The sequence below is a fragment of the Diceros bicornis genome, chromosome 13, assembly GCF_020826845.1.
Source record: "Diceros bicornis minor isolate mBicDic1 chromosome 13, mDicBic1.mat.cur, whole genome shotgun sequence".
NCBI classification, from domain to species: domain Eukaryota; kingdom Metazoa; phylum Chordata; class Mammalia; order Perissodactyla; family Rhinocerotidae; genus Diceros; species Diceros bicornis.
The window spans coordinates 24,274,497-24,298,126 of record NC_080752.1 but is presented as its reverse complement, the minus strand read 5'-3'; the positions used below and the strand labels follow the sequence as shown (position 1 = coordinate 24,298,126).

The 23,630-nt window shown below is 58.1% G+C and overlaps 2 protein-coding genes across 3 annotated transcripts; both read right to left on the bottom strand.

Moving 5' to 3' along the window:
* Positions 1 to 2,125: 2,125 nt before the first annotated feature.
* Positions 2,126 to 5,328, bottom strand: SMIM1 (small integral membrane protein 1 (Vel blood group)). Of its 2 annotated transcripts, none has more exons than XM_058552008.1 (4): positions 5,278 to 5,328; positions 4,837 to 4,952; positions 2,970 to 3,207; positions 2,126 to 2,697 (listed from the first exon to the last, which is right to left on the bottom strand). In XM_058552008.1, exons 3-4 carry the CDS (start codon positions 3,074 to 3,076, stop codon positions 2,571 to 2,573), a joined length of 234 nt encoding a protein of 77 aa, XP_058407991.1. In that variant the 5' UTR covers positions 3,077 to 3,207; positions 4,837 to 4,952; positions 5,278 to 5,328; the 3' UTR covers positions 2,126 to 2,570. The 2 variants fall into 2 exon arrangements, with proteins under 2 accessions (XP_058407991.1, XP_058407992.1); XM_058552009.1 differs by having other exon boundaries at positions 2,970 to 3,203.
* A 1,386-nt stretch (positions 5,329 to 6,714) lies between these two features.
* Positions 6,715 to 23,345, bottom strand: CCDC27 (coiled-coil domain containing 27). Its single transcript, XM_058552729.1, is given in 14 exon segments — positions 6,715 to 6,868; positions 8,510 to 8,614; positions 11,027 to 11,239; positions 11,561 to 11,638; positions 14,225 to 14,355; positions 14,663 to 15,054; positions 15,332 to 15,429; positions 16,571 to 16,750; positions 20,133 to 20,290; positions 20,897 to 21,007; positions 22,216 to 22,348; positions 22,877 to 23,152; positions 23,154 to 23,186; positions 23,188 to 23,345. Coding segments are annotated over 14 exon segments (2,142 nt in total). The 5' UTR covers positions 23,296 to 23,345; the 3' UTR covers positions 6,715 to 6,742.
* Positions 23,346 to 23,630: the final 285 nt, after the last annotated feature.

The window sequence follows — 23,630 nt, the reverse complement described above, 5'->3', positions numbered from 1 at the left end:
CGCTGGGCTTCTGCCTTGTCACCGCCAGCTGCATCTGACCTGTCCCTCAGCAGACCTACGTCTGCCTGGGGACTGCCTAGGGAGTGTGGCTCTGGAGCCCGCAGGGCATCTTGGAAACCAGGGAGGCCAGAGCGGCTTGAGAAAGAGGGAGGAGGAGTGGCAGGGGGCAGCCAGGACCCCACTTCCCTTGTCCTGCAGCCTTGCGCAGCTCCTGGCCGAGGCTGCACCAGGCCTCGGGGAGGCCCAGCCCCTGCAGCTCCGGAGCAGACTGCCCACCCCTTAGAGCCCACAGAGGCCACGCAGCCCAACTGTGCTAGGCCAGTGGCCCCTGCCCAACTCCCCACAGCCCCCTCCCCAGCGCCCATCCTGTGATGGCAGGGAGGGACTCCAGCTGGGGTGCCAGGGTGAGGCCACACGAGTGTGGGTCAGCTGGCACCCCCCCTCCCCAAGTGTGGCCAGAAAGGCATGGGAGGTGGGGGGTCTCTTCTACAGACAGGTGCCAAGGCTGAGACCAGGGCTCACTGGACTAGACCTTCTGCCACTGCCCCTTAACCTGCTTGCATTGTCCTCACCCCACGGCCAGCCCCTGCTGAAGCATCGCTGCTTGGAGACCCCAGCCCAGGACAGGCACACCCGCCAGGCGCCGCTCTTCGCCCCCTGCCTGGCCACCCTCCTGGGGCCAGAGCCAGGGATCACCTGGTGCTGCAGACCCTGGCTGTGCAGCCCCACCTGACATCCGCCTGGCCTGGGCACACCTCCAGCGGGCCGGCCGTCTACGAAGGCTGGTCCTGTAGGGTCTCTGCCCCTCCCTGCCAGCCTGGCCTCTGACACCAGGTTTGCCAAATGGCCTCCAATCTCAGGCCCACAAGGACCATGACTGTCGATCAACTCCCACGCTCAGTCCTGATGAGGGACTTTCCTAAGATGTTTCTGGCAAGGGTCTGTGGGGCCTAAGATGCAAGGTTGCAGTGGGTGAGGGCCGAGTGTACGGCCCAGGAGGGCATCTACTGAGAACAGGGGACCAGGAGACAGAACTGAAGGCCTGGCAGCAGCAGAAGCGGCCCCAGAGTCAGAGAAGGCCTTGTCCGTGCTTAGGTGAGGCAGGCACAGGTCTGGCCACATCCTGGCCTTCAGGCCTGCCCCATGTTCTCGTTTCCTGCCAGAGGGCCCAACCAGGAGGGGGCACATCCCAAGGCCCAGAGCCAAGTGGGAGGGGGCACAGACCCTTCCCACAGGCCTCCTGGCCTCTGTCCAGATACCCTCCAGCTGGCCTCCCGTCAGGTGGGTGCCACCTGAGAGTCACCCCTGGCTTGGGGGACCCGTGGGAGAGGCTGTCATCCATCCTTCATTCAACAGACGTTTAATGACCCTGCAGGCTGTGTGCTCGGCACAGGGGGAGGAGCCAGGCCTTCCCACTGGGCCCACCCCTGGGAGGTGGACAGCCCAGGGAGAACCACACCCACTTTACTGGAGGGAAGACGTTGGGGGTCTGAGACAAGGGCCAAGGCCTCTCTCTGTGATCTGCCCAAGAAATGACTTCCAGGACGGGATCTCAGGCTCTCAGAGAGTAAGAAGTGGGACACAGCTCCACTCAGAGCCGTCCTTGCACAGTGAGAGTCAGAAGAGCCCAGAGAGGGCAGGGGCCCACCCAGGGCCACACAGGCCTGCACAACACCCACCCAGGGAGGACGCCACCCTGAGGCTGCCAGACCTGGGCCCACAGTCGGGGGAGGATGGCTGCCCTGTGCAGTGGGGCGCCCTGGGCTACAGGTCTGGCCTGGGTGTGTCCTGCAGCCCCAGCTCAGGCTGGGCCCATCTCCCAGCCATGTGCCTCTGGGTGGCTGCCTGTGCCTTGTGTATCCGTGTCCATGTTTGCCTGTGTGCCCCTGTGGGGTCCTGTGACTGCTGAGCACACTGGTGTCTGCCTGTACCTGGGGCCAATATGCGTGCCCTGTGAGCTGTGTCTGCCCCTGAGATCTATGTATGGGGTGGTGGGGGTCTGTGTATATAGGTAGGGGCTGTGTATAGGAAGGTCTGTGTATATGGAAGGGAGTCTGTGTATAGGGAGATCTGCATATATGGGGGGAGTCTGTGTATAAAGGGGGGCTGTGTTTAGGAGGGTCTGTGTATATGGGAATCGTGTGTACAAGTGGGTCTGTGTATGGGGGGGGTCTGTGTACACAGGGGAGGCTGTGTTTAAGGAGGTCCATGTATAGAGGGGAGGCTGTGTATACACGAGGGGCTTTGTTTAGGAGGGTCTTTGTATATGGGGATCCGTGTATACTAGTGGGTCTGTGTACATGGAGGGGGATCTGTGTATATAGGGGGTCCGTGTATACAGGGGGGGCTGTGTCTACAGGGGGGCTGTGTTTAGGGAGGTCTGTGTATATGGGGATCCGTGTATACGAGTGGTCCATGTACATGGAGCGGGGTCTGTGTACACAAGGGAGGCCATGTATAGGAAAGTTTGTATATATGGGGGTCCATGTATACAGAGGGGTTTCTTGCACACAGCGGTGTCCCTCCTGTGCCGAGTCTGCAGCCACTCCAAGCGTGCACGCTGGGCACCACTATTTGCACTTGTGCACGTAGTAGCCAGTGAGGTAGCCCAGGATGAAGACGGCCCAGAAGAGGGTCACTCCGCCCAGCACCTTCATGGAGATGCCCAGCTTGCCAGAGCACAGCTTCCGGGAGATCCTAGGGTGAGAACCACCGGCCCGTGAGCCCGGGCGGGCCCGAGTGGACTGGGGGAGTCTGGGCTGGGGGAGGAGTGGGCCCGGGGGCAGATGGACTCCCAAAGAGGGTGGCCTGGGGGCTCTGCTGGACTTGGGAGACAGGAGGGAGCTGAGCGGGTGAAGACGGAGGTGCGGGGCCCCGGTCTGCTCAGACTGCGGGGGTGGGACCCAGCAGCGAGGGGTGGAGGCTGACCCAGAGGAGGCGTAGGGCGGGCCTGCCTGTGGCGCCCTCACCTCTCACAACCCGAGGCCTCCTTTGTGCTGGACACGGCGGCCACGCTGACTTCATCTCGGCTGTTGTCCCACCTGCTGTACTGGACGCTGCTGTCCTGCGGCTGCATGCTGGGGGCGGCGGCGGGGCGGGGCGACCGAGGCGTTCAGAGGCGTTCAGGCCTCTGACTTCACGGTACAGCAGGCCCGGCGAAGGCAGTGGCAGGCTCCAAGTGGGGCTGCTTTTAGGGTGAGGGTCTGCCTGGGTGCGGGACGGGGGCAGGGAGGCACTAAGGAGGGCCAGCTCCTTCACCACCTCCTTTCATCTGGCTTACGAGGCGGCCAGACACAGAGTGGTCAAGCCACTTGCCCAGGGTCACACGGGAGGAGGCAAGGCAGGAATTCCACCCCAGGGAGGCTGAAAGTCTGCCAACCCTGCCCTCAGGAATGTGAGCGGCTGCATTTCCACCCAGCCCACTCCCTGGGGGCCCTCCCGGCACAGCTGCTGCCACCCTCGAGGCAGGACACCAGGACACCATGGTCCTTGGCTGGGGCCTGCTGGCTGAGTCTGATAACTGCCTTCCTCTCCTCCCCATTCCTGACAGATAAGGCCCCAGAGCCACTCCCTGGAGACTGGGAAGACAGGGATGAGGCGGGCGGGAGGGCGGGCATGGGGGTGGCTGGTACGGCCTGTCTGGTGGGGGAGGAGGGCTGGCTGGCCCAGGCAGCAGCAGCAGCTGTGTCCTCTGCCCTGTCCGAACTGCAGCCCCTCCCCCATCTGCCACTGTGGGAGGAGCCGGGCCTTGGGGGGCCCCCAGGCCTGCTGGGGGTTCAGGGGCCCGGGAGGCCCCTCACTTCTAGAGTCTGAGACTTTGCCCAGCCCCCAGAGGCCTGGGACTGACCTTTCCCAGGTAATCTTGGACACAGGCCTGAAGGCACAGCGAGCCACTTAAGAAGCCAACCCAGAAGCTCAGGAGCCAGGCAGTTCTCAGCCCCCACCCTGCTTCTGTGCTCGGCCTTCCGCAAATCCCAGGCCAGCAGGGAGGAAGGAAGGGAGCTTGTCTCAAAGCCACCAAGCCTGTCTTCCAGGCAGGAGCCCTGGCTCTGCTGCAGCCACTCAGGCCCTTCTCAGACCGGAGGAAGACCAAGCATTTGCTGAGTGTGGGTTCTGAATTCCCAGGGTGTGTCCAGGAGAGGCGCTATGGGCCGACTCTGTTAGCTGCCTGCCTACATCCATCCCCTCCCTCCTCAGGCCAGGCAGCAATGTGCTAGCCCCAAGTGACAGCCACGGGCTGAAACAAGCTTAATACCCTGGTCCCTGCTTTCCCAGATGTGGGCCAAGTGTCGAGGTGCAGCAGGGAGTGAGGGGGGCTTTTGCTTTCATGAAAGAAACGGTAGCCACCTCCTTCTTCCTGCTTTGATGTGATGGCTGGAGCTGCAGCAGCCACCTGACATCCCATATATCCCACAACACCAGCCCTGATGATGCTGAGTCTCCAAATTCACACCAACTGCCCACCTGTGGGCTTTTCTGGGTATGAGGAGAGTCAACCCCAATCTATCAAGCGTGGGGCAGTGGTTCCTGTCATGTCCAGCAGAACACATTCCTGACTGATGTAGACTGTGGTTCTCAAGTCGTCCTGGTTGGACAAAGCCACAAGAAGCTGGTGAAGTGCTAGAGCCAGGCTCTGGAGGACTTCACTCGCTTGCCCAGGAAACCTGTGTCCAACCCCCACATGACGGTCACACCGTGTCACAGAAGACTGGGGCTGCGCTGCCCACCAAGGACACCTGCCAGTCCCAGGGAGCCTCCTGGGAGGGTGTGAGAACGGGTTCCACATACCTTACACCCCTTTGCCCCCAAAGCCCCTCCAAGGAGCCCAGAACTTACAAAGGGAGAGTCCTGGCGGCCACTGGAGCCCAGGAAGACGGTCAGAGCCCGGCGAGTGGACCTCAGCTCCTCCCAGCCCACAGGTCGGGGCCTGAAGTGCGGCCGATGCCCCCAACCTTAAAAAAATAGAAAATAAAAGGCGAAGAGGAGCAGCCTGCTAGGGGCCGCCGGGAAGCGAAAGGGCCCTGGGGTGTCCTCAGGCGGCCAGCAGGAGCTGGGGGGCAGTTCCGGCCTCTGGCCGCCCCTCCGAGGGTTGGACCCGGGGGTCGGTGGGCCGGGGACAGCCCCTCTTGCCCCCCCCAACCCGGCAATGCCACTCTTCCCGGCCGGCCGCTCGCAGGCCAGAGAGGCCGCGGCCTCGGAGGGCCGGGGGCTGCCGCAGCCAGACCCACCTCCTCCCGGTGGCTGCACCAGGAAGCTGCACCGGACCCCACGTCTCACCTGGCGCCTCCGCCCGGGGCCGCTCCGCGTGCCGCAGACGTGTCCGGGCCCGGGCAGGGGGCGGGGCCTGGGCGGGCGGGGGCGCGGTAGGTGGAGCCTGGGCGGGGGCCGGGCCGTGGGTGGGCGGGGCCTGGGCGGGCGGGGGCGCGGTAGGTGGAGCCTGGGCGGGGGCCGGGCCGTGGATGGGCGGGGCCTGGGCGGGCCGGAGGGGCGGGGTCCGTGGAGGGGCGGGGCCTTGGCGGGCGGGACGGGGTGGTGGAGCCTGGGCGGGGGCGGGCCGGGCCGGGCAGTGGGTGGGCGTGACCCGGGAAGGGGCGGGGCCAGGCCGGGGGAGTTGGGGTTGCGGGGAGAGATGCCTGGCCGCCAAGAGGCCGCGCGGACGGCCGGCGCCGGGGTGCAGCGAGCTGGGGTGCGGACCCCAGGCGCCAGGCCTTCTTGGACCGCGCCGCGGAGGAGGTGCGTGCTGCAGGGGCGAGGGGCTGCAGAGGACGAGGGGGCGAGGGATGGCAGGAGTGAGGGGTGCAGGGGCGAGAGGCCGCAGGGAGGAGGGGCCGCAGGGCGCGGCGCTCCCCAAGGGCCGGACGCGGCCAGGATCTCCGAGCCCCCGCCCACTGTTGCAGCCCCGCGCTGGCGCCGGGTCCTCCCCACAGACCCCGCCGACAGGGCTCGAACGCAGCAGCGGAGCTCCGAGAGCCTCTGGGCCCGCCTGGGTTTCAACAGAGACGAGGCGGCTCAGCTGGGGCGCCCCGCCTTCTGAGCTCCCGGCTGGGGCCGTCCTTGCGCTCGCTCCGAGGGGCCAGAGGCCGGAGCGGGGCGGCCGCGCACAGGGCCCGCACTCAGCGAGCAGGGCTGCGCGAATGAGAGGGTGCGTGGATGGGGGGCGTGGAGAGCAAAGAGAAGATGCCGATGACCGACTCTTTTCAGCACGAGGTTCTGCGCCCAACGCCTGCCCTGCGCCTGAGCCCGGCATCCCTGCACAACGCAAACCTGCCCTCCCAGAGCTCTCATTCCGGGGGAGCGAGGGTGGGATCAGAGGTGCCCCCCCTCCACCCACCTTCTTCCACAGGGCTCTCACCCGCAAGGCAGGGCGCCCTCAGAGGTGTGTGCAGCTGGCAGGAGGGAAGGACAGGTGTGGGGCCTGAACTAATGCAGGGGACAGGAGCCCAGTCTCAGGCCTCCTAAACCTGGGACTACCAGAGGGGACCCTGCTCAGTGTGAGGTCTCCTCAGGAAGGAGCTAGAGGTGCGGGCTGGTGTGCTGACCCGCAAGGAGTGAGTTTTGGAATTTGAGGTGTTGATACAGCCCAAGCCTCTGAGTCCTGGGGAAGGAAAATGTGAGACTGTGACCAGCAACAAGTTTACTTCCACATCAGAGCGCAAAGGCGTGGTCCCAGCGGGCGCGCAGGGCGGCTCCCCAAGCAGGTCCTGGCCTCTGGCAGCTGGCCAGGCCTGGGTCCCAGCTGGGCCTACTTGGAGGGCAGCTTCTTGGATTTGCCTGCCAAGGATGAGACCTCCAGCTGTTGCGGGGGGGGCACTTTGACCCCCTTCAGTTTCAGTTGATTGTAGTAGTCGGTTCTCTCCGAGATGATCTTCTGGAAGAGAAATGCAGCCCAGGCTGCCCAGTCCATGCTGGCTGCTCAGGACCCCACCCTGAAGTGGGGGGTCCTGTCCTCCCCCTGAAGTGCTCGCTGCAGCCGTGGTGTGCTGCTGGTATTTACAGCCGCTCTCCAGGGGAAAAAAGAAAAAGCTCTGGTTTGTAGCATTTGCCAATTTCTGTGCTGAAAACACTCCCGCTATGGCTGATCCAGCCATGGAGGTGAAGCCACAGAACTCCAAGTTGGGAAGAGATGCCCACCATGGGCTCCGGTCAGCTCAACCCCTGAAGCTGGTGCTAAATGCACTTCTTTGGTCCTCTGAGAATTGCAAGGAGCCCAGACTCGGAGACCTCAGAGGCCTTCAGGTCTGTCCCTCAAGTCCCTTCTGTCCTGCACACAGGGAGGTTGTCCCAGTCTGCCCTACCTCCTCCTCTCTGGCCCGTTGCTGTTCTGTGTCAGACATTAGCAAAGGAACGAGGATCTTTCTTGGTTGCTGGGTGGTGCTGATGACTCTTTCCGTCCCTCCCTCCATGCCTCCCTGTTTTCTTCCCATCCCCCTCCCTCTGTACCGGTCTTTCTCCCTCCCTCTCTCCTTCCCTCCCTCTCTCTATTCCTTCCTCTCTGTCTCTCTCCCTCCCTCTCATCCTCTCTCTCCCTCCCCTCCCCCAAACAACGTTAGCTAGGCAGCAGAGACCTCTCCCCAGGTCCCCATGCAGGGGTCCCCCTCTGCCCTGAGGACTGCTGCCCTACTGGAGCACCCTTGACCAGGGGCCCACCCCACTTCACAGAGGAAAGGAACCAGGCCCGGGGAAACGTGGGTGCTGGAAGGTCATGGGCACCTGCTGGGGTCAAAGGGCTGTGCCATGGGGGAGGCTTGGGGCTTGGAGACAGAAGCAGCCCCTAGTGAGAAACAGACGTGGTCCCCGCAGAGCAGAGCTCGCGTCAGTCGGGAGCTCTTCTCCCAGAGCTCTGGGCCCCGCCATGCCTGCTCTCTCCCGTGCACAAAGGGAAGCTCTAAGGTTCAGCAAAGTCTAGTGACCTGCCCACAGCTTCTCTGCCAGCGGCGGGGATTGGTCGGGGAGGACTCACCCCTGCCGGCCCCAAAGCCTGCACTATTTCTCCTACCCCACCCTGCCTCTCTGAGACCTCTGCTTGGGGTCGGCGAGGAGCTGGCATGGACCGAGGCCAGGGAGGGGGGTCCTTGCCAGGATCCTGGCTCAGCAGATGACAATTCCAGCTGAGGCCATGCTGAGATGCTAAGAAGCATCGCCGAGAAGGCTGGATTGGGCAGAGCCTGGGGAGGGTTCCCGCTGCAGGAGACTCTCCAGGACCCCCGCAGCCTGGCCCTCTCCCCACTGCACCCCAGAGGGCCCACTGCTGCTGCTGGTCACTGAATGCTGAGAGCACCTTAGCCTCGCCAGCTCCCCGACATCGCCACCCCTTCGGGAGATCTGGTCCCCTCTGCCTGAGCAGAGAGAAAGGACGATCCCAGGGTCACAGTGAACAAGTGACACAGCCAGGATGAGAACGGGGTCCTCAGCATCCAATCCCTCTCCCCTTGGCCCTGCTGCAGATCTGCGAGCTCTGGCCTGGAGACGTGGCCCCAGGGACGAGGAGGCAGCCGAGCACTGGATGTACCTGCAAGGCTTCCAGGATGTCACTGTCAGAGATCTCAGTGGCCACAGACTTGATCCCTGAGGTGCTAAAGGTGGCCTGGATGATCTTGTTTCTTAGTCTTTCAAGCTGTTAGCAAAGGGAGGATAACCAGGCTGGCCTTCACCAGAGGAAGGCAGGCGTAAGCCACGCCCACCGCCTGGTGTCAGTTTTACAGGCGGTAGATGTATGCTCACTTTTCATGGCTTTAGGAACTGGAAACTGAGGGTGGGAGAAGTCAGCGTGGGCAGCCTGAGAGCTAGAAGGTGTCAGATCAAAACCCAGACCCACGTGGCCTAAACCAAAGACTTTCTACCATACTAACTTTTTTTAAGTGAAAAAGTAAAACCTGGGGCCGGCCCGGTGGCGTAGTGGTTGAGTTCATGGGCTCCGCTTCGGCGGCCCCGGGTTCACCGGTTCGGATCCCAGGCGCAGGCCTACTCATGGCTCATCAAGTCACGCTGAGGCAGCGTCCCACATAGAGCAACTAGAAGGATGTACAGCTATGACATACAACTACCTACTGGGGCTTTGGGGAGAAAAAAAGGAAAAAAGGAGGAAGATTGGCAGCAGATGTTAGCTCAGGGCCAATCTTCCTCAAAAAAAAAAAAGAAAAGAAAAAGTAAAGCCTGCACATAGTTAAAAAAAAAAAAAAACAATACAAAAGCTCCCAACGACCTCCAGGAGCTTTGAGCACAATCTCCTCCTGACACCCAGGAGACTCTGCATGACTAGCGGGGTGTCCTGCGTCCTTGGTCAGCCCCTCGATTTTTGGTTCAACGAAACACTTGACAGTCAGTCCCTCCCTGTCGGTACCCACCCTTCCTCCTCCTCTTACTGACCATGAGACACTCCATGCTGTGACACCCGCATTTAACCAGGCGCTAACTAGCTAGTAACGAGGCATTAACTAGGCAGTAACCAGGCGCTAACCAGGATGGACCACTGAGGCTGTCTAGTCTTGTGCTGCCATCAGCATCCTTGTGCGTTTGCAGGGCCCCAGCCCACCTCCCCAGAGGTGAGCTAATCATGCCCCCCAGGAACTTCAGAATAAACCCCTCCCATCTGTACCCCAGAAGCCCTCAGACAAGGTCCCCCAACTTATGGTGACAAGTCAGTGCCTCAGTGTCCAGAAGCCCTGGTGAAGCAGAGACGTCGAGTGAGAGCCAGACTCAGGAGACTTGGCATTGCCTACAAGGGTTGCAAGTGTGTCCGCTTTGCCTCTGGGACAGGATTCAAGCGAGAGTGGGGATGTTACAACGCCTTGGACCTCAAATGTGGGGAGGGGCTTCCTTTCCTTCTCCCCAATATGTATTGATGCCAGCTCCGTGCCAGGCACCGTGCAAGGTGTGGGGGTTACTGAGGGAATGGGGGACTCGCTCTGTGTACTGGAGGTGGCTTCTGCTGGCTAAGGGGTGGCGGTCACCTGGGGTGTCCAGCCACAGTGCCCCACGTGCAGGCCTGTCTCAGGCATCACTCATCAGCCACGACACTACTTCCTGCTGACCCCAGAATTAGCCTCAGAATCTTTCATAACACGGCATTCCAGGCTCTACCAAACCGACGTGAATTGGCACAGGAAATGAAACCTATACACCATAGGCCATCTGACGCTCTAGCTGGGGCTGCTGCTGCATGAGAAACACGGTCATATAAAAGATAACAGGGGAGGGGGCCTCAGTAATGCTGTCCCAGCCAGCCGGCAGGAGGCGGCCCGAAACAGGAAGGAGAACGAAGCTGGCTGAGAGCTGGCACTCCTGGACAGTGGGGAAAATGTGGTTTCAAGGACCTTTACCTCAGCTGGTTTTGACTCTAAGTCAAGTCGGCCCCTCGCTGATTGCCCTTTTCGGCCTGGGTTCCTCCTAAGCAGGGTGCACCCGGCTGCCTCTGTGCCTTTGCTCACATCTCATGGGGGGCTCCGAGGGGCCCTGCTCCTCAAATGCCACCTCAACGCAGCTCTGAGATTTCAGGGGGATATTTACCCTCTCCTGCTGCAGTTTCCTCCTCTGTAAGGTGAGGATACTGATGATGTCTATCCCATGGCTTTGTTAACAGGGTCACATGACTTGAATAAAATGTTTAGACACTGCCTGCCCCCTAGCAAGCACTCAGTAAATTACAGAGATGACGTCATTATTACTATGTCCCTCCCACCGGGAGCCCTTCTTCCTGGCTGGCTGTCCAAATCCTTGTGCCCCTTCACAGCCCAGCCCAATGCGCTCTCCTCCATAAACGTGGCCATCAAGTCCACCTCCGCCCCCCGGCCCCCTCCTGCCTCGACGGCTGACTGAAGTGTCAGTGCCCCATGGCACCCTTGCCCCTCCTCTGCCAACATTTCTGGAACGTCGACTCCATGCCTTGGGCTGGGATACAAGGGCGAGTGAGCCAGAGCCCCTGCCCACTCAGGGCACAGCCTGCCTCAGTCGGCGGCCGGCACGGGCCTGATGCTCTGCTCTGCCCGCTGCGGGGCCGGCACTCTCAGGAGGAGGGATCTGGGCCTACCCTGGACTGGGCCATCTCCAGGGCCACGCGGGCCTGCTCCTCCGCCTGCTGGATCATCTCGTTCTTGTCCTGCATTTCCCCCTGCAGCTGCTTCCACCTCTGCAGATGGTTCTGGTTCTGGGCCACCTGGGCCTGCAGCTGGCTGACCTTGGCGTCAGCCTCCGAGATGGTGTGCTCCCGCTTGGTGAGTTCGCTCTCCAGCTCGGACACTTGCTGGGGGGCAGGGGGACAGCCAGGGAGGACAGAGGAGTAGGCCCACCTGGCCCAAACTGGTTACACCTGTTCCCATCCCTTCTTCCTCAAAAGACGCCAACTCTCACAGCGTCCTCAAGTCAAATCCGGACCCAGCAGTGGCGAGGAGCCTCTGTGTCCGTGTGTGCTCCTGAGATTTGGTGAATGGGATGCTGCCTATGAGTGGGCCCCCACTCAGCTGTGAAGGGATTTTCTAGCTTCATCTTTCCCCCTCGCCGTGTCAGGACTTACAGCAAGAACCATGACCTGCTGACCTTTTAACACCACCCCCCCGGCAGTCACCTGTCGGAGGAGATAGTTGTCCTTCTCAATGAGCCCCATCATCTCTTTGTGCTTCTTGTCTTCTCGGAGGTTGGAGAACTGGAAGGCAGAGGAGGGGTTGGCTCAGGGGGCTCCAGGGCGAGACGGCAGATTGAACACTCGCATCTTTCTTCCCCACTGAACCTCCGTGAGATGAAAGCAGGGGGACTTCTGTTGAGGAGGGGAGACGAGGAGAAGCAGGAATGCCAGAGACACTTGGGAAGTTGGGAAGCAGATCCAAGAAAGCTGAATCCTAAGCCGGCAACAGGGAAAGATGAAGACAAGCCCGATTCACACTTCGGAGTTCCTAAAAGTCTCAGAGGTTGGTGGTGCCGGCTCTTCTGGACGTGGCGCTCAAATGAGGAGGATCGTGGGACATTGTTTCAGAAACTAAGAGCCGCAGACTCGTCTGACCCTGAGCAGCGGGCGCCGGCCCCTGAGAAAAGGTGTGTGGGGGTAAATTTGGGAGAACACCGCAGGTCTGCAGATGTCTCCCAGCGGGAGACTGGATGTTGGGGGTACAGCCTGGGAGGTGCCAGGCTCAGCTGAGCGGGTGACCCCAGACGCCCGATGTGGGGTGTGGGTGCTGAATGTGGAGACTCTAGCCTTCTTCCCCACTTGGCTCCTGGAACCCCAGCACCTGGGCCCTTACATTCCAGGCAAGAAATTCTTCTAGTTTCCCAGATTCCAGGGGAATCTGACCAAACCAAGAGGAAGGACCTAAAAAGACAAGCACTGAACTCTCCGTTGAAACACCCAAGCGCACGCCTCTCCCGTGAAGCACAAAATTGTCACCCGTGTGCTCGGAGGTGCCAGTCAGCTCCCATGCTGGAGGAAAGTTTTCGCATCAGTGACACGGACCAAAAACACTCTTACCAAAGGATCTTGTAGGAGATAGAAGTGGTGCAAGAAGTTAAAAGGAGAACAACTTCCATTAATGCTCTCATCGAGGTAAGGGAAGATACCACAACTGAGAAACAAAAAAAGAACACGCTTCAAAAGGAGAGAAAAAGGAACATTCAGAGACCAAAAGAGATGTCTTGGGAATTGTAAATATTGTAACAAAATTAAAACTCAGGAGGAGGGCTGTTGGTAAAGTTAAGGAAATCTCCTAAGAAGAGAGAGGAGGAAATGAAAAACAATATAAACAAAGAAAAATTCCAGAACTGAAGGACACAGGTCTCCAGTTGGCCGCTACGAGCGTGGACAATGAAAAGAGACCCTCAATAAGGTGCAACTTTGTGGCATTTCAGAACACCTGGGACAAAGATAGGATCTGGCAACCTTCCAGAGAGGAACCGACCACCACCAACAACTGTGTCAGAAGAATCAGGGTGACTGTGGGCTTCCCGCCAGCAACCGTGGGAGCTAGAGGATGATGGAGCGATGCCTTCACAGTGCTGAGGGAAAATGCTTTCCAGACTGGAATTCTATATCCAGCCAAGTTCTATTCATGTGTAGAGTATGGACATCTGCAGACCTGCGGTGTCCTCCCAAATTTACCCCCACACACCTTTTCTCAGAAACTACTGGAGGGATGTGCTCCAAAGAAAATAGGGAGCAGATCAAGAATGACAAAGACATGGGGTGCAGCAGTTTTAAAATGTGGCTTATAAATCTTAATACTGTGTTGTATAGCATGTGGTTCAGTTCATGTGTGTGCTGCCGATAACCGTCTTAAGGCTGTAAATGCAACGTCAGCTCACTGACGCCGTGACAGGATGGTATTGGGGGGGTGGATTTCCCTGTGGGGGGGGAGTCAGGGGAGGAAAGAAGGAAGCATTAGATAATGCTAAGACGGAGAAAAATCTAGAATACACATGCTATCTAGAGACATGGAGAGCAATTCCTAAAGAATCAGCTAGAAGAGTTGAAAGTGGTTGCCTTGGGGGAGGGGCAAATGAGAAGGAGAAAGGGGGACACCCCTGTTTTGCATAACAAGCCTTGTGGAACTATTTGGTTCTTTAAGTTATGTGCATGAATAACTTCAATAAAAATAAAAACTGAAGAGCCAGCCCTGATGGCCTAGTGGTTAAAGTTCAGCATGTTCTGCTTCGGCGGCCCGGATTCAGTTCCTGGGCGAGGAACCACGCCACTTATCTGTCAGTAGCCAAGCTGTGGCAGCAGCTCACATGGAAGAACAGTACTTACAACCAGAATATACAACTATGTGAGGGAGCTTTGGGGAGAAAAAAAAAAGAGAGGAAGATTGGCAACAGATGTTAGCTCAGGGCGAATCTGTCCCAGCAAAATAAATAAATAAAGACATGAAATAAAAACTAAAATTGCTTAACAAGGAGTGGGCTCAGCAGAGTGGCAACCTCTCTAAGCATGGTGGGGCTCTCACCCCTGGAACTCAGGGGCCAGGAGATGCTTGAGAAGCAGCCAGGAGCCACGTGGCCCAGGAGACAGGGAGAACCCTTTGGGCCTGAGGGCAGTGCAGGGCCGAGGCGGGGCGTGGTGTGAACCCCAGCTCTGCTGCTATCAGTAGCATGACCCTGGGCAAGTCGCTCAGCTCCCTGAGTTCAGCGTCTCCAGTGGGGGATGGGACAGATGGCGCCCACCCCCTAGCCCCACCCCCGAGCTGCAGGGAGGGCGGGCGAGTGAAGGGCCGCAGTGCCCGCGGCGTGATGGAGGACACTGCACCTTGTCGGACATGGCCTGTAACTGACGCTTCCGCTCTCGCAGCTCCTTCTGCAGCGTCTCATTTTCTGTGTTGACCTTTTGCAGCTGGGATTCTTGGAAATCCACTTGTCGTTGTAAAGACGTGATGGCCCCTGAGTGAGCAGCGGGAGAGGAGAGGGGATGATGGAGACCGGGAAGAGAGAGGGCTGGGGTCACGGGGTCAGCTCCAAGGGGCCCTGTGACCCCAGGCTGAGGGCTGCTGACCCCTGCCTGGGCGTCCAGCACTGGGAACATGCCTTCAGTTCCCTCAGGCCGCCCTCTGTCAGGTGGCTCCCAGCTAAGTGGGACGGGGTGGACCGTTGGCCGTCCCACCCACTGGACAAAGCCGGCAGTGCCTGGGCATCCCAACTGCTGAGCCCGGGCCCAGTGGTCCTGCCTCGGCATCCTCCAGCATCCTACCTATTGCGAGGGAGTATCTGGTCCTGGTGATCTCCAGCTCGAACTGGAACTCCTGGATCACCTGCTCGTACTCCTCCAGCTGGGCCATCAGCTCCTGCTCAAACGCCTCGTCCAGGGAGTAAGTCCTCCTCCTGCTGGGGTCAGTGTCGGCGTCCTCCTCCTCCTGCACCTCCCTTTCCTCTTCCAGTTTCACTGCCTCCTCCTCCTCCTCCTCCTCACCTCGCTCCTGGTGCACAGACCCCATCCTGCCCACTTGGTCTTTTGCTCCCTTGTCCGCCGCCCTCTCGTCCTCCCCTTCCAGGCTCTCTTCCTCTTCAACACCGCCTGCTTCCGTGTCCTTGCCTCTGTCGCTCATGGCATACTCCTCGTGCATCTGAGAGAGAAAAGGGGTGCTGGGCAGTGGGGGGGCTGCGCCACAACCCCGACCTGCAAGCCTCGTGGTCTCGGGAGACTGCAACTGACTGGCTCTGGGGCGCAGGGGCTGGAGTTGCTTTACTGGGAGCTGCCCTGCCACCCCTTGCCCGTTCCCGTAGAGGGCGGCTGAGGGCCTACGCCTGGCGGGAGGGCCACCAGCTTAGGGCTGCAAGTGGGACACCTGGGCGTTGCCCGGGCATCCCTGGAGATGAGGCCCGGGGCCCACCTGCTTGCCCAGCGTCCCGGCCAGCCCGCACCTGCCGCCAGCGGTGCTGCTCCTCCTCGTCTCTCAAGAAGCTTCTCAGGATGCTGAGCCTCCCCAGAGCCTTTGGCGTGGACTCTGAGTGCCGCTCCTGTGAGACGCCCACGTGAGCCTCAGGGTTTCACACTGCTCCCTCCGCTCCCCCAGGTGATGTGCCACCGAGACCTGTCCTCCTGGAAGGGGGACAGCAGCCTCTCCACAGGGTGGGGGGGCACCCGCCGTCCTCCTGCCAAGGGGGCCGTGTCAGTGGGCGGAGGGGGCAGTGACCCGAAGATGGCAGCCCTGGGGGGCGGTGTGAATTCTGGCTCCCCCGGCACAGCCCCAGCGAGCGGCCTTGCAGGAATGAGCACGCTCATTTGAAGAGTCGAGGGGGGCCCGCCTCAGACATGCCCACACTGCACGTCGCTGCTGGCACTCTGCCCACTCACAACTATCTCACAGCCCTTGGGAGACCAGGGAACAGGAAATGCAGGGCGATGCTTCCAGGCCTCTCCAGACTCCTGCTGCGCCCTGCCCACTGGTCCTCCACTGTCGGTGTCTGGGCAGCTTTCTCTGGAGGCGTCTAGGGGATTCTGTGATAGTCTGAAGCACCCCCTGCCCACCTCATGTGCGCCCCTGGCATAAACACAGGCTGTATCCTCAGATGTGAAAGCAATCAGGTCTGAGAAAGACTAGTGACTCCTTCCCAGGGCCACACAGAGCCACCCCTGGGCCCTGCCGGGACCTGCCTCATGCAGGCCTCTGCCCAGACCCGGGGGACAGGCAGCTCCCCATCCCCATTTTGCAGGCAAGGACACTGAGTGTCCCACAGCCAGGAAGGGGCAGGCTAATCCAAGCTACCACCACCCATGGGGCCCGTTGCCAGGCCAGGTCAGGGAGCTCCACCTGCAGGGGAACCTTCCATCCTCCAGGATTTCAGAGGAGCGGGTCCCTCATCCTACAGGTAGGGAAACTGAGTCCAGAGAGCACCATGGCCTGCCCCAGGGAGAAAGCAAGTGGGCAGCAAAGCGCTGGGGTCTAGCTCTCCTGCTCACGGCTCTTTTCTCGTATTGTACGTCTATCTTCTCTCCTCTGGATTCTGGGCTGTTGCTCAGAACCCTGAGACCAAGTCAGAGCTCCTGTGAGGACCTGTCACCCTCCAGGGTGACAGAGGACTTGCCTGGTGGCCTGAGGGTCAGCAGGCGGTTTGGACGCTTTGGAAGCAGAGCCTGTGGCTCAGGCGCTCTGCTCACCTGCGTGCCCTGGTACCCTGGTGTCTCTTGGCCTTTGCTGTTGAGAAGGTATCTCAGCTGCTTCTTCAGGGCCTCCCTCTCCTCCTGGAGGGCCAAGATCTCTTCGTCTTTCTGCTGAACCTGCACCTGCAGCTCGGAGAGGCGCTGGACTTCCTCCCCCAGCGTGAACAGGCAGTGATCCTGGGCAGAACAACGAGGCAGCCCCCATGTGCCACAGAGCCACACAGACCCTTCCCCCCTCTCTCCAGCCCACCCACAGAACAGCAGCTCCTGGCCCGGGAAGAGCAGACCTGCTGTCCTGGGACCCAGGAATCTGGAGCCCAAGACGTGTGCCTCATCACTGCAGCCACACTCTGCCTAAGGGCAGGTCTGAACCCTTGCCGGTGAGGTGAGGTTCGTGGCAGTCTCCCCTTCAGGCCTAGAGTTCCTGGTCAGCCCCCAGGGTGTGACTGGGGACACCAGTCTTTATGCAGCCCCACACCTAATCAGCAACACCCTCCCTCCCAGAGCCACCCCTAGGGCCCTCTGCCCCTCAACCTTCCATTCCCCAAATCTCAACATCCTCAATTCTTCAAAATTGGAGGCACAATAAAGATGTTTTCAGACAAACAGAAACTGAGAGAATTTGTCACCAGCAGATCTGAACTCAGAGAAATACTAAAGGAAATTCTTCACTCAGGAGGGAATGATCCCAGACAGAGTTCTGGAAGGAAAGCTAACTACAAAGTCTTCCAAATGTTTGGAAACACATGATAGGCTCCTATGTAGCTCATGAGTCAAAAAAGAAATCACAAAGGAAGTTAGAAAATATTTTAAACTGAATGATGATGAACATTTGGACATATCAAGACTTGTGGGATGCAGCTAAAGCTGTGATTAAGGGCAAATATACAGCTTTAAAATGCATCTATTAGGGGAAAAAATGGGAAATCAATGATCCAGGTATCTCTCTCAAGAATTCAGGGCCGGCCCGGTGGCTTAGGGGTTAAGTGCGCGCGCTCCGCTACTGGTGGCCTGGGTTCGGATCCCGGGCGCGCACCGACGCACCGCTTCTCCGGCCATGCTGAGGCTGCGTCCCACATACAGCAACTAGAAGGATGTGCAACTATGACGTACAATTATCTACTGGGGCTTTGGGGGTGGGGGGGGAACAAAAAAAGGAAGAGGATTGGCAATAGATGTTAGCTCAGAGCAGGTCTTCCTCAGCAAAAACAGGAGGATTAGCATGGATGTTAGCTCAGGGCTGATCTTCCTAGGAAAAAAAAAAGCAGAAAAAGAACTGCAAATTAAACTTAAAGAACGTAGAAGGAAGGGAGTAATAAAGACAAGTGCAAGAATGAATGATACGAGAAGGGAGAGAGAGGGACCGGGAGAAGGATGGAGCAAATATGGCAACATTTTAACGTTTGGGGAATCTGAAGGGTATATGGGAATTATTTGTACTATTAAGTTAAAGGGAAAAGTCTTCATGCAGAAATCACGTCTTCACCCTGGCCATAGTGACTTAGGCACGTGCACAAGTCCCAAACCAGACAGAGATTGCTGGGAAGGAGATGCTCATTTCTGATGGGGCTGCTGAGTTTGCACAGCTCGAACTTGTTGCTGCAGGTGGCCCTCTTGCCTCCAGAGAAGAAGCCCTACCTATGACAGCTCAGACGAAGGCAGAGACGAGAGAAAGAGAACCCTAAGGATACTGTTTAAGCTCCTGGAGGCAGCCAAGCCTTCAGCCCTTTCCCTGGCTGGTTCACATACACGAGCTAATAAATCCCCTCCCTGCTGTTTGGATTAATAACAGCACCTCAAAGAACATCCTTTTACATCTATCCGTGTGACTCTATATTATATCCTCAGGCTATTTCCCAAAAGTGGAATTGCTTGGTCAAAGGGTATCAACACTTTTTCAGTTGTGAAATCTATCACAAAATATAGAGGTAAAGTTTCAGGAATAAAGTAAACTGAATACTCATGTACCCACTCCAGCAGGGCTTTGTAAGTCCCCATTGTGTACCCACCAGTTGGGTACACAATATTTTGGCTACTCAATATTTTGTGTTACTCATTTCCATAATTGTCCTTAAAGCTTCACCAGCTTAAAAAAAAAACCTTGGGCCAGCCCGGTGGCATAGCGGTTGAGTTTGCGCATTCTGCTTTGGTGGCCCGGGGTTCGCCGGTTCGGATCCTGGAGGCAGACCTACTCACCACTCATCAAGCCATGCTGAGGCGGCGTCCCACATAGACGAGCTACACCTCTACAACTATGATATACAGCTATGTACTGAGGCTTTGGGGAGAAAAAGAAAAAGAGGAAGATTGGCAACAGATGTTAGTGCAGGGCCAATCTTCCTCAAAAAAAAAAAAAACCCAAAAGCTGATTCTAAGAAAAGACTATTAACACTGATAAACCTCTAGCGAGACTGATGGAGAGAGAGAGAGAGAAGGCACAGGTTGGCAACGTCAGGAATGACAGAGGCTCTCTCCTGCAGACTCTCCTGCAGACACTGAAGTATAATAAGAGACTATTACGCACAGGGGTAGGCTAATAAATCTGAAAATTTGCATGAAATGGAGGACACATTCCTAGGGGAACATAGCTTAACAAAACTGAACCAAGAAGAAAAAGGAAATCTGAAAATCCTAAAAGAAATTGAATTTGTTCTTTTAAAAACCAACCCTGTAAGAGATCTCCAGGCACAAATGGCTCCAATGATGAATTTTTAGAACTTAACAAAGAGGCAACCTCAATCTTATGCAAACTCTTCCAGAGAATAGAAAAAGAAAAAGAGGAAATGCTTCCTAATCTTTTTGTGTTATGAGACCAGAATAACTCTGACACCAAAAGCAGACAAGGGAATAACAAGCCAGGTAAATTACAGGCCAGTCTCTCATAAACATAGATGAAAACGATAACACCCCAAGGAACAGACCCGCAGGTGGATCTTTGCGTATCAAGCTGATTATTACTATTTTTTTTTTTTTTTTGAGGAGATCAGCCCTGAGCTAACATCCGCCAATCCTCCTCTTTTTTTACTGAGGAAGACGGCCCTGGGCTAACATCTGTGCCTATCTTCCTCCACTTTATATGGGACGCCGCCACAGCATGGCCCACCAAGCAGTGCGTCGGTGCGCTCCCGGGATCCGAACCAGCGAACCCCGGGCCGCTGCAGCGGAGCACGCGCACCCAACCGCTTGCGTCACCGGGCCGGCCCCTGATTATTACTATTTTAAGAAGACATTCTCCCATGTTGAATTACTAGGTCAAAGGTGTACAGATGGTTGAAGGTCATGACACATGTGTCAAGCTGCATACGGCGAGATCCAGGCCGGCTTAACCCTCTGGCAAGAGGATAGACAGGAGACAGAAGACTTGTCAGACATCTGATTCATAGGAGCCAAAGGAGGGGTCTGGAGGTCAGTGTAGGCCACGTCTGGGGACCTGTTTGCACAGGTAACCAGATATGGGAACAAGAGCCCTTGGGGTGGGCGGGGCCATCCTCTCCAGCAGGACGCAGAGCTGGGGCAATGGGGCCAGTATCTGCGTCCAGGGCTTCTTGCTTGGCCGTACCTTCTCATGGATGACCGAGATGTACCAGGGTATCCGGTTTCTCGGGTGGCTCTGTGCTAGGACTGGGCTGCTGGTGACCGGGCTCAACGTCTGGGATTCGCTCTTCTTCCGAAAGTAATTGAACTCGCAGGCACTCTTACTAACGGGGAGGAGGCGCCCTGCTGAGAAGCGGGGGTCAATTAGACTCTTCCCGTGCTGAGTCGCCCTGGCGTCTTCCAGGATAACGTCCCGCTTTCAAGATTCCCCTCAGAAACCCTTCACTGCCCAGCTGGGCCCCTCTCCGTCTCCTGGTTCTTACCACCACCGTCCACGCCCCCGCCCCAGCCCGGCGTGTATGTTGAAGAGACGGAGGGAAGCATCAGCACCCTTGGGGATTCCCAGAGCCTGGCAGTGGGACAAGAGGGTCATCCTGCTGCTGCCCCTGCACAGGTGGCCCTGGACACTGCAAGGGGTTTCCTCGCATTCAGGCAAAGGAGATATCTGGGTGTGGAGTTCATCTTTGGATAAATGAAGGTAAGTACATTTGTCTGCAGGAACAGTGCATATGGGTCTCTCCTCTCAAGGAGTGATGCGTCCCAGAGGCCCCTGTGTAAGGGTTGTAGGGCCAGGCAGGCCGTCCTGAGAGCGAGTTCCGTGGGGCACGAGCAGGTAGCAGAGGCCCCCGCAGGTGCAGGCAGAGGCCCTCTAGGCTGGGTGCTGAGGAGAGGACCCCAGAGGACCCCACGGGCATGCTCGGCCCAGTGCCCAGCGGGCCCTGCTCTCACCGTCCGCCTTCGTGTCTGACCCCCACTGGCTGGAGAACGAGTCCTCATTCATCTTCCAGGTCTCAGAGCCGACACACAACTCCTCAGGCAAAGCGACTGTCGTGGCTGAACCTGCCAGATGTTAAAAATGCCAGCTGATGACCGCTAGGGTCCCACCTTCCCAGGACGTCCAGGGAAGGGACTATTCTTTCATTTCTTTTTAAACATTGGGTAGGGTTGAAGGTGATTTCTTCTCTCAGTGGATGCACGGGATTGAACCCTGGAACTGAAGCAGAACATGGTTTCATCCTCCTACCCGCCTTGGTGCGTCCACTCAAAACTGACCAGGCGCAACTTAGTCTCTGCAAATTGATGCATCCCCTCCCCTGGAAGGATGGACCCCAAGTTCCCTTCTGTAAAAACGGCTCTTCCTCAAAGTCTTGAGAAAGCCCTTCACCCCATGGGGCAGACCCCATTTCCTCTAAGCTGTCGCGAGTTGTACCAATGGAGGGTGCGCTGTGGGCAGTATGTAGGCACAGACCCTGCACCCAGGATGCCGTGTGGTCCCTCAGCCCTTCCCAGGCACATGCCCACAGCAACTCATGGTCCTGGAGCACTGGCCTCTCTCCAAGGCCCTGGCACTGAGAAAGGGGGAGCTTAGAGCCTAGGTATGTGGGTGGGGTCCCCACTTTTGCCCAACTGCTGGCTGAATCCATGAACAGGGCCCCAGTTGCTGGCCACAAGCACTAAGCTTCTATTTGACCTTCCCTAAGGATAATATCGTCCCTGTATGTGGAGAGATGGGACCAGCCCAGGTCCTGGAGCCTGGAGGTCTGGGATGACATCTGGCCCGACCAATGCTCCCCTGATGACCCCTGAGCACCTTAGCTGCCCTCTCTGAGCCTCACATTCTGTATCAGAACAATGTGGGGGTAGACAAAGCCATTGCTAAGGATCCTTACAGGGATGGGCTCCTAACGGGCTGTCTTTGGCCTTATGGACCTCCTTCCTGAAGCTTCCAGAATCTTCAACTTCTCCCTCTCCCCTGCCCCACAACCCTACTGAATGAGACAATAGGAAAGCAAGAAGGCTGAAAGACAGATAATAGAAATAGTGACAGGGAGGAGGGTCCCTCCGTCCCTCCGTCCTTCCCACTGTGGTCTCAGCTGCTTGTTCTGGCTCAAGCTTCTGCACAGAGGGGATTTCAGAAGCGGCAGCTGCAGCCACAGTGCACGTCCAACCTGGCCACCTCCCGCAGGCTGCCGTGTGCTGGACGGTGGCCCGACTCCTATGGGTAGGGAGGTGATGTTCATGCCAGGCCCCTCGTTGGTGGCTCTCACCAAAATGAGACACGGACGTGGCCCTGGTGCTAAACTGGGGGCAGCCAGGACGCCTGAGAAACGCCTTTCGCAGTTCCTCCACTTCGGACATGAAGCTGGCGTCCTCGGGGCCAGTGTCTTGCTTGGCTTGGCTCTGGCGGAGTGGGAAAGGTGACAGTCACTGAGGGAAGAGACCCGGGAAGCGGCGCTTCTGCCAGCGGACCGTGAGGGCCTGGCCAAGTGCGTCCACTGCAGCCGTCTGTCCCCTCTGCCAGCAGACTGCAAGCGGTACGGGCCCTGCTTTAGAAGCTGCCGTCGGCTAACTCGACAGCGTGAGCTCAGGAGGCCCCTGGGAGCGGGGGCTGGCTCTCTAGTCTCCCTCAGCACACGGGAGGTGCAAGCACCCTTCCACCTGCGCTCACCCTTCCTTGAATTTCTTCTCCCTGCTTCGCTCCTTTAAACGCCCCCTAAGGAAAGCTCAGGGCGACGGTGCATCTTCTCTCCCGGGCTCCGGGTCCGCTGCATTCTTCGCCCTCCCAGAATCTCCCTATCCTAATCCATCACAAGACGTGCTTGGAACGCTCTGTGGGCTGACCGCCCCATGAGGCCTCTCGTCACGCAGGAGAAGCAGGTTGTCTCCAGCTGAGCTGTGCGTGGCCGGCCGCCCCCCGAGACCCCGTACCATCTTCCTGTAGTAGCTGCTGATGGCCTGAGCCGACTTGCTGAGGGAGCGCTGTTTCTGGCGAAGTTTCCATTCTGGGGCCTGGCAGTCCCGGCAGGCCACGCTCCGGAGGACCACCAAGCTCTTCTCCATCAAGTTGGGCACCAGACTGTGCTTCTTCGGCGTGCTGGTTCTGGTAGGCAACATCAGGAGGGTGGGACAAAAGGACCAAGGTTTGCCTCCTGAGTGATGACTTAGACAGACCGCTCCTGCGGGCATCTCGGTCTGGAGCAGGGTGTCGAGGGGAACACGGCCCCCAGCGTGGACCCGCCGCCTGACACAAGCTGGGAGAAGACCAGCTTCCAAAGTTCCAAGTCCTGTCGGGTCCTGGGAGCAGTGTACGGCATCACAGATGTCTCCATGGCAACGGGGCACATCATTAGCCTTAATTCTCTGCTGGGAAGGGGACCCAGAAGCTGTTTCCGCTACATCTCAGGATGTTACAAGCCTGGGAGAAGTGGCCGAGGCATTAGCAGCCCATTCTCCTGTTTTTTTCCCTCCCATCATCAGTATTTCACCTTATTTAAAATCTGACACTGCATCGGTGTCTCTGATGTGAAAATTTAACGTCGTCAGTTAAAATCCGCAATTCAGAAGTGTTTCTTAACACCTGAAAATGTAATTCTTTTTTAAAAATAGGATTGGGGGCAGAGAACGGAGAGACCTCTTTCTGGAGAAAGAGAACCTCAGCGTCCCAGATTCTTAGACACACGGG

Excerpts from the sequence above, each read along its gene's own strand:
- SMIM1 (XM_058552008.1), bottom strand. The coding sequence starts at position 3,076 with ATGCAGCCGCAGGACAGCAGCGTCCAGTACAGCAGGTGGGACAACAGC. Across the intron at positions 2,698-2,969 it reads GAGGCCTCGGGTTGTGAGAG|GATCTCCCGGAAGCTGTGCT; the intron begins GTGAGGGCGCCA and ends TTCTCACCCTAG.